The 10324-nt window shown below is 36.7% G+C and overlaps 2 protein-coding genes across 2 annotated transcripts; both read left to right on the plus strand.

The window, feature by feature from the left end:
- The first annotated feature begins 8714 nt into the window (after positions 1-8714).
- Positions 8715-9419, plus strand: LOC112017271 (uncharacterized). The gene has a single exon (XM_024049737.1). The coding sequence runs from the start codon at positions 8715-8717 to the stop codon at positions 9417-9419; it is 705 nt and encodes a 234-aa protein (XP_023905505.1).
- A 66-nt stretch (positions 9420-9485) lies between these two features.
- LOC136062684 (uncharacterized) lies at positions 9486-10119 on the plus strand (the record flags this gene model as incomplete). Its single annotated transcript, XM_065762051.1, has 1 exon — positions 9486-10119. A coding segment is annotated over exon 1 (634 nt), but the record flags the coding sequence as incomplete, so codon positions are not given.
- Positions 10120-10324: the final 205 nt, after the last annotated feature.

Here is a 10324-nt window from a genome sequence, read left to right on the forward strand (position 1 = left end):
AAAAAAAAAAAAAAAAAAAAACTATGACAAAACTAGTCCCAGCTTGTACAATCTCTCACTCTCTCTAATCCTCTTAAGTTCCTCCCTAGCTTCTACATAAAGCTCATGAGCTTCTCTTTCCCTCTAGTTAGATCTTTCTTCCATTTCCCTACCTCTCATTTCTTTTTGATTTGCAAGCTGTAGTTCATTCTCAAGCATACTTATCCTTTTATGGATAAGTGGGGCAATTTCACTCCTACAAGTTTCATTATCCACCCACTGAAAGAAGCCACATTTGGGACCAACCTGATTATTACAATTACAACAGTTAATTTTACAGTTTAAAATTAATCACAACTAATAATTCAATTCAATTCAAATGAAATACACCAATGGAATTGTTTCCTACATTAAATTGACTACAACTGAGTTCACAATTAATCACAACCATTGTTATTGATTCCATTCCGTTCCGGCCGGAATGGCCGGAATTTTTCGTACCGGTATGCAAACCAGTACTGGAATACCCCACATTCCACCTCGGGTCAAATTTCGGGCCGTTTTGGGCCATTCCGGTCATTCCGGCCAATTTCGGCCGAGATGCAAATTTCAGCCGGTACCGGATTTGGTCTATTATTATTAAATAAATAAATTAAAAAAAAAAAAAAAAAGGAGAGAGTAAAGGTCCAATGGGTGCTGGTAGTTCTTGGGAGTTCTTTTGATGATGAATTTGATCCTTCTCTCATGGATGATGATGAGGAGGAGTAAATCTTGTATTTTTTGATATTTAGTTATTGTCTTGTAAATCTTCTTATTGTGTGATGTTAAATTGATGTTATATTGATGTTTAAGACTTAAGAGTTAAGACTAAATGATTTGGATTATTTGATATTTAGTTATTTATTTATTAGAATTGACAATTTTATGTTCAACAAGAATATATATAAATTATTTTTTAAGAACCTCGAAACACCCTGAAATGGTACACTGAAATTGGCCGGTATCGAAATATTCTATTCCACTGGACAAACCGAAACGGGGTCCAAAACGGTATTAATAACAATGATCACAACTAATAATTCAATTCAATTCAAATGAAATACAACAATGGAATTGTTTCTTACATTAAATTGACTACAACCGAGGAATCTTCTTCCATAGTTACCAAATTTTTGACTTGTTCGTAGGGTACATAAATCGCCATCTACGGCACAATAGAAACCACTAATTGTAGACCCATTGCCAGTTGATGAAGACATAGCAAGCAAAAACCCAATTTCGAAAAAAGAATTTTAAAACCCAAGATTTCAAAAATTAAAAGGATCTACCTGCAACAACTGAATAGATGAACCTCCTTCTTCCTCGGTTTGCTTGCACAATCAAAACCCAGATGGTTCTCAGTCCATTATCTCAAGCACATTGCATTGTGATCTTCGTTTGGTGAGCACATTAGATGAGAGTGTGTTTTGGGAGTGAGGAGTGTTTGATCTGTTTTAGATTTTGTTTTTGATGAGTTTATATGTTAGAGTAGTGTTTGCACTGGAGGTGGGTTACGGAGGAGTAACAGAGGGAATCACAGGTGGGTAAAGTGTCAAAAATGAAACCACGGATAGGCAAGTCAAATTAGAGGCAAACCACTGGTAGATAAAATGTAATTATCCCTTTTTCTTTTGTACGAATTGTTACAAGAAAGTCAATAATGTTTTGCAGTGAACAAAATTTGTACGTGTGACTTGAATTATTGCCAGAATAATTGGCAGAAAGTACATAAATTCAACTGCAGAAAGTACATGAATTTAGTTGCCAGATAATGTTGTGCAGTACGTAATCACTTGAATTATTGGCAGAAAGTATGGTTAAAAAAGTGAGGCCATGGGGTTAGAGCATTCCCATCAACAATTCTAAAAAATTTAGTATTTACCTTCTCAAAACCCAATTTTATAACATATAACACACCACTTTACAATACTACTTATATCAAAACTTTTATTTTTTTACCATTTCATTTAAATATAGTTTCTTTATTATTTTTCAATAATTTTTTATTTTTCCTCTCTCCTTTGTCTCTCTCTCCTGTCTCTCTCTTTCTCATAGCACTGCTGGCACCGCACTACCAACAATCACCACAAAACCCACCACCACCAACCACCCACCCAAAACCCACCACCCATACCACCCACCCAAAACCCACCACCCATACCACAACCACCACTAACAAAAAAAGAAAAAAAAATCATGGAAGAAACCTCCACATCCACATCCACCCACATCCACTCACCACCACCAACCACAGTAGGAAAAAAAAAAAAAACCTCCACCATCGCCGCCACCAGCAAACCCACTACCACCGGCCCACCACAAACCATACCCATCCAAAACCAAATCACAAACCCACAAAAATATGCCCAAATTGGAACTCCTGTAAAAACCCACAACCTGCAAATTGGAACCCAAGGCGTGAGAGAGAGATAAACATAGATCTGAACTAGTGAGGGCGAGTGGGAGGGTATATTGGAGGTAGCGGCAACCTGGCGACGTTGCGGCCAAAGAATAGAGAGATTGAGTGACTGAGAGTAGAGAAATCAATGATGTGCTAGCAATGTTGTAGACGAAGAGTAGAGAGATAGAGTGATTGAGAGCAGAGATCGGTGCGTTCAGAGATCGACGACGAGCACAATAGACCATGAACCATGGAGAGAGAAGAGAGAAGAGAGAAGAGAGAATAGAGATGAAAGAAGTAAGAGAGGAAAGAGTGAGAAATAAGAAAGAGCCATTGGGTGAATAAAAAACAATTTTTTATTTTACAATACAACTACAGTGCGCCCTAAAAAATGAGAGTGCACTATAGCAAGATTGTAAATTTCATGGCATTTACCAGTTTTGATGGAGAGTGTTTTTTGGGGTTTAGTTGCTAAAAAATAGGATTTATAGCATTTAAGAGGCTTGATGAGAATGCTCTTAGGTGGTGGGGTATTCAATGGCTATTTAATGGTGGCTTTATTTATTTATTTTTTTAAGAGGAGCTAGGTTTCAGAAGTAATAATTAGGATAGCCAGCCTGGTACAAAGTTTAATTTGGCAGCTTGGTTGTACTATTATTTTTTGTTATAATTATCTTATGTAGTAAATTGCAATTAGAATTTTTTTTACTTTTATATGTACTTAATATTTTTTTTATCACACATAATCAACTATATAAAATAGTTATGACAAATTAGTATGCGATAAAAAAAAAAAATGTAGTCCTAAAATTTCTGGAGAGTTTAAATAAAAGTAATTGGCTTTTTCAAGTTTTAACACATTTGATCCTTTTTAAGTTTGGATCTTTTAAAAACAACCCTTTTTCATATTGAGTAGAAAGAAAAATGTTAGATTTGTGTTCTCTAGGCAAACCCCCAAAAAAACAAAGGGATTTTGAGTTTTCTTCCATGTTGTGTTGTTTTCTTGTGTTTTCTTTCTTAGTAAGCAAATTGGTAGTATTAATAATCCTAAAATTAATTGTGTGTAGTCCTAACTATATATATATATATTATAATCTTAATTTTAGTCTATCGTTGGTATTAGATTAGTCTTTTATGTTGAAAAAAGTTTTTGTGAAGAAAATTATTTTTTAGGTGATCCATCCTAACAAGCTCAAAGAAGGTGTACTAGGCTAACCACGCAGGTTGACTAGCTTTTACTTACATCAATAACATAGATCAACCAACATTCGCTTATGTCAACTATATCAGTTTGACCTTCATCTACTTCAGACAACCCAAATGATGTGTCTAAGCTTTCTTTATTTAAATTTTTTTTTTAATACAAGATAGAAATTTTACTATATCCTAATCTAAGTGTATAGAAACTCCCTCTTGGAGACTTGAATCTCGGCCCTTGCTCCCCACATCGCACAAGCATTTATACTTATAGAGTGACCACTACACCAAGGGTGTACGATGGTTTTCTTTATTTAAACTTGAAAACACTAAAAGATGTTAATTAGTGGAATTGCAAGACTTTTAGCTTTTATCAATAAGTTATACCAATATTGATAAAATGTTATTAAAAAAAAAAAAACAATTATACCAATAAAAACCAATCTCTACCAGCCTCTATATCTTTATTAAAGACAAAAAAGCATCTATATTTATATATACACACAATCAAATGATTTGAACTTTTTGATAAGAAATTCAATTGCATTTCCAGAATGCTCACATTAGCATCTACTTTCACACATTAGAGCATCCACATTGGTGGAGCTATTTTTTTAGTTATTTGGCATCACAAAAAGTTACTTTATCTATTTTACCTACTCACTTTACAAAACATCTAGTATCAGTAAATCTATTTTAGCGTTTAACATAATAAAATTATATAAACAACACAATAAAATAATATATCTATTATAAATAAAATAATATAGTTACTACAATAAAATAATATATATCCACCGCCATAAACATCCACCGCAACCACAACATCCACCACAACCATCGTAACCATAACCTCCCTGAACATAGAAAATTCCCATACAAACATTTACAAGCTGAAAAAATAATAAGCACAACAATCAAATTATTAATACCATTTGACCCAGCAAAACCCAATTTTAATTAACAATCAAATTAATAATATATCCTTTGTTTTCTCAGTAACCAAACAAAAGGGTTGCAGGACCCCAACCCCAACCCAAATCCTCAATCTTTTTCCTCAACCCAAACCATCAAAAATCACCAATCACAAAAAAAACTTCAAAAAATTTAGGATCTTTTGAATAACCCCAAATTAGAATCAACAACAACATAAAAAAAAAAAAAAAAAAAAAAAAAAAAACACACACACACACACACACACACACACATACACACACACAAAAAGACGGCAATGGGGCGTGGCTTACGTGGGTTGGTGATGGCTGATTGCATAGAGAGCTTCGGTGAGAATAATGGATGAATGGAGCTGGGCTTTGAAGATGGGCGAGGAGGATGTTGTTGGTGTGGGTCAGATATATGACGGTGTGGGTCGGTGAGCTGGATTGGTGGAAGGGGTAGGTTGGAGTTGGGTAGGTGAACTGGGTCTGTCGCGGCGTGGGTCAGGGGAGTGGACCAGTGAGAGTTAAGCTTTGGGGTGGATTGGTGGCGGTGAGAGGATGATTGACGTTCGGGGTGGGCTGGTGGCGATGAGAGTTGATAGAGAGAGGTGAGAGTTGAGAGTTGAGAGTTGAGAGAGAGCTGACATATCTGGACTGTCGAGTAGAGGATAAAGAAATAAAATAAAAAGAAACAATGAAATAATATTTTAATTGAGGGGGAATAATTTTTTTTTTAGCTTTCAGTTACAGTGCATATCCATATATAGCTGTGCACTGTACCTGTGTAGGTAAAAAATTTACCTATACCACAACCAATGTGGGACCCTTTTTGTATATGGTGATGTTAAAAATAACTTTTAGCTTTTCATCACCACCATTGTGGATTATCTTAGAGCATCCATAGCAGTGGCGCAAAAAATATAGCTATTTGGCACCTACAAAAGTCACTTTATTTATTTTACATCTTCACACCCCACAACAATTGAGCTATATTTTTAGCTATTTGATTAAAATAATACAAATAACTCATAAAATAATAATAAAAACATCCACAAAAAAAAAAAAAAAACACCAACACGGCACAAACATCCACCACCACCTCCAGTCCATGGCAGGGGAAAAAAAAAACACCAACCCAAATCCTTAATCTTTTTCCTCAGCCCAGACCAAACAAAATCACCAATCACAAAAAAAAAAAAAAAATCACCAATCACAAACAAAATAAAAAATCAATACAATACACATCGGCGGAACAGATTGGCGATGGGGCTTAGGGTGGGTCGGTGGAATAGATTGATGATGAGGGAGCTAGCCGGCAAGCTGAGGGATGAGGGAGATGAGGGAGCTGGCTGGCAAGCTAGAGAGAAAAAAAAAAAATTGAGGAAGAAAGAAGAAAGAAGAGAAGCCAAAGAGAGAGAGAGAGAGAGAGAGAGAAAATAGGAAATGTTTGTTTAATGAGAGAAGAGAGAGAAGTGTAATTTTTATTTTTATTATTATTATTTTTTTTTTTAGCTTCAAGCTATAGAATGCAGCCAAAAATAGTTTAGTACTGGTAGCCCTGAAGCTAAAATTTTTAGCAATACCTTTACTGTTGTAGAGCCATTTTTGTATTTTGGTGGAGCTAAAATAGCTATATAGCTATTTAGCTCCATTGCTATGAGTACTCTTAGCCACTAATTTTTTACCAGTTTCATATATAGAATTTTTGTGATGTGGCTGAAAACTTTAAATGACAGCAAATAACAACGACATAATATACAAGAAAATTATGCATGTTTGATTGCGATTTTTACAAGATTTCCAGATGTAGGTCCTCTTGTTGGAGCTTTTTGAATGTCCAAAGTCCAAGCTTAACCAAGGGCGGCTGCACTTGTACTTCAGGGGTTCAAATGAACCCTTTGACTGGAAAAAAAAAAAAAAAAATTCACAACTTAATTAGCTTAAATCTTGCATATTTTGATCACATATCAATTTAGCTCAAAATCAAACAACATAGCTCAGCTCATCCCAAAACTAATTAACAACACAAATCACAAATTACTCTCCCTTTTTCTCATGAATCTCATATAATCTCTCTTCTCTATCTGACTTTCTATGTATTACTGACTGTAAGAGTAAAATGTGAGTGTTTGTGAGTTGTGAATGTCTTTCTTTATTATAAATTTATATTATATATATATATATATGTGAGTGTGTGTGTGTATGTGTGTTTAATACTAATTGTGTGCATTATTATTTTTTTGTTGTTATAATGTTATTTGTGTGAATTGTGAAGTGTGTGAATGTGTACATGTATAGTATAAATATAATATAATATAATAACCAAGAAATACATAAGATTTGTTACATGTGTATATTGTTACCATCTGTATTATCTATAAGAGGATTCCCCTCTTTGGACTAGTTTTTTATATAGTTCAGAAATACCCCTAAACCTTACGTTTAACTAGGAAGAAACTTGAGGACAACCAGGTAAAAATATATCTCCAACTCCACTTCAAATGCCTAGAAAATAAGGTACTCTCTTACTAATCCATGTCTTCAAAACAAAATTATCCAATATTAAAAAGAAAATGAAAATTATGACACTAGACCAAAAAAATAGCGTCATTGCACCCTTAAAGCCGTATGATGAGGCTAGTATTGTAATAACCTTTTGTCATAAAACTAGTGATTCTAGAAAAAAATGATAAAGTTAGTGATTGTTAAATGTATTATTTACGTATGGATGAGTATAGTTATGTGGGTTAATAATTAATATAGGGTCAATAATTTATAAAAAAAATAACAAATAAATAACAACTACATAAAAATAAAAATGTTATACAAACTTAACAAAATAAAATGGTCACATTTACATTGATAATAGATAATGAAAATTGATAATAAACTATCATGTGACAATTTCAAAATATAAAAATTCGTAGAAAGAAATTGTAAAATTTCGTGTATTTATTTATTTTTAGTTAACAACACAATTTTTTCAAGTTCTCTTTTTATTAAATTTTATTTAGTTGAAATTTCTAGTGGCCCCCTCAAAAAAATTCTTAGAGCCACTGCTAAGCTTAACTCCGTCCCACAGTCCAAAGAACTTTTAGTAGAAATGTTTGGAATTCCTCCCAAACCGAGGGCTTCAAATTACTAAACTTGATTAATGATGGAGCCAAAAAGTGCCTGTGTCGTTAAGACAAATTCAATCAAATTCATAATTCACGACTACCCAAATAAATTTTGTCCTCCCACTTTGCTCCTGAAATAAGCTTTATTGGCCCACAAGCATAACAAAATGAATCATATCATATCACATTATTGAAAAACTTTTGCTCTGAGTTGGACTTTCTCATGAAATATGTTTCATAATATAGAGGGTATCAATGTTCATTGATGGGACTGACGAAGTAGATCCTGCAAGAGGTAAGGCTGACGACGAGGAAGATCTTTAGTGACGAGAACACACGTTAATGATGAGGATAGCCCCTCCATCATTACCATCAGTAAATGACAAGGGGCGGTTACACATCCAGACGAACAGACCGTTGGGACCAACTTAAAGCCACTTAATAATGCCAGCAGGCGTTACGCAGAAGGAAGTTAAAGCACCATAAATCACCCAACAGACAAAATCTGCAACAACATATATAAATCCCTCACATCCCCTCACGAGAGAGGTATGAACATTCTCTTACATTGATGCTGTTTGTTTGTTTTGCTCTCATATAATTCTTGACACTGACTTTAGCATCGGAGACGTTGTGGCAGGCACCACACCGGTGATCATCCTTCAGGAAACGGTCTTTCACAAGGTTTCAGTTCGTCTCTGGTCGCATTCATTGGCTGACGAAGTCACACTTCATCAGTTTGGCGCCGTCTGTGGGGATCCGACATTGTTTTCGTGTTCAGACTCGAAATAGTGGTTCCCTATTCTTGTTCTTTTCAAGATGGAGTCTAATCAAGACGCTGCAACCCTGGCTCAGCAAGTTCAAGCCCTTGCAGCCACCGTTGAAGAACTAACTAAGTAAAATCAAGAATTGAGATTACGGCTTCAGCAAGAGGACAATCGTTCGAAGGGAAATCAGGAAGATGAGGGGGATAGCAACAGAAGAAGTGACCATCGAAGGCCTAACACTCCCGTCGAGCAAAATTCAGATATTCTTAGGGAGATGAGGAAGGAGATGGACGAACTGAGAAACGCCATCAAAGAAAAAACAGAGCGGAGTGTGGATCGGATGGTCCGGGCGACGGATTCACCATTCACAACAGCGGTTCTCGACTGCCCAGTGCCGTCGAAATTTCGGTTGCCTCAGCTCGAGTCCTTCGACGGGCTGAAGGACCCTCAAGATCGTCTAAACACCTTCAAGACAACCCTGGGACTTCAACAGCCCCCAGATGAAATCTTGTGTCGCTCCTTCCCTACTACACTCAAGGGGGCTGCCCGAGAGTGGTTCACGAAGTTGCCAACATCGTCAATCGATACCTTCGAGCAGTTGAGCAACGCTTTCCTACGTCACTTTATTGGAGGACAACGACCAAAGAGGACCGCTGACCATTTGCTTACCGTCAGGCAGGGAGAAAAAGAAACTTTGAGGTCATATGTACAACGTTTCACGAGGGAAACAGTGGAGGTAGATGAAGCCGACGATATGGTGCAGCTGACGACCTTCAAGGCAGGGCTGAGGTCCAGGGATCTCGTCAGCTCACTCGCAAAGAACCCCTCAAAGACGATGGCCGAAATGCTCCTCAAGGAGCAGAAGTACATGAACGCTGAAGACGCATTGGCTGCTATCAAGGACGAGGACAGACCAGGGGACAAAGGAAGAAAAGAACATGATCGCAGAGGGCAGAAGCGCGATCGTCCAGAACGTTGAATCAGTGACGGAGTCAAAAGGAAGGACGACAAAAATCCACAAACGGTAAAATTCACCCCTCTCGTTATGCCTGTTGACAAAATTTTAGCGCAGATTAAGGACGAGCATTATCTTAAGTGGCCACGACCACTACACTCATCTCCCAACGTCCATGACAAAAGTAAATACTGCCGATTCCACAAAGATCACGGCCACTACACTGAAGATTGTAGGGATCTCAAAGAGCAGATAGAAGAGTTGATACGGAGGGGGAAGTTGCAGAAATTTGTAAAGAAGGGGGAACACAGCAAATTCCGAGAAGAAAACAAACGCCAACAGGGGTCCTCCTCCAGGAACGACGACCGTCAATCACAACCCCCTCAAAACGTAGTCGGGGAAATACAGACGATCGCCGGGGGGCCTACCACTGGGGGCTCATTCAAGTCGCTCAAGAAAACACATCAACGACAAGTGAATAGCGTCCACGTGACACACCTGCCAAAGCAGAGACGAACTGATCAGGATATGACCTTCAACGAAAGTGACTCCCGAGGAGTAAAACAGCCACACAATGATCCCTTGGTTATAAAGCTCGCTATAGAAGGGTTCAACACAAAGAGGGTCCTCGTGGACAATGGCAGCTCTGCTGATATCATTTACTTTTCAGCATTCCAACAGCTAAGGCTGAATGCCACTTGTGCCTGGAAAGCTGTTAACACACGTAATATTGTGTGCTTTGAAGCTTTACCAAAAAAATAAAATAAAATTGTGTGCTTAAAGGATAGGTATGAATATGACGGTCTTCCGACTCTTTCATTTTATCGGGTGTAATTTTAGTGTCACAAATTTTTTCACAATTTTATTATATATTGGACTAATAGGAAGTGGAAAAAAATAATAAATTTATGTGAGCTTATGATTTTATT

The sequence above is a fragment of the Quercus suber genome, unplaced genomic scaffold (assembly GCF_002906115.3).
Source record: "Quercus suber isolate HL8 unplaced genomic scaffold, Cork oak 2.0 scaffold_440, whole genome shotgun sequence".
Lineage (NCBI taxonomy): Eukaryota > Viridiplantae > Streptophyta > Magnoliopsida > Fagales > Fagaceae > Quercus > Quercus suber.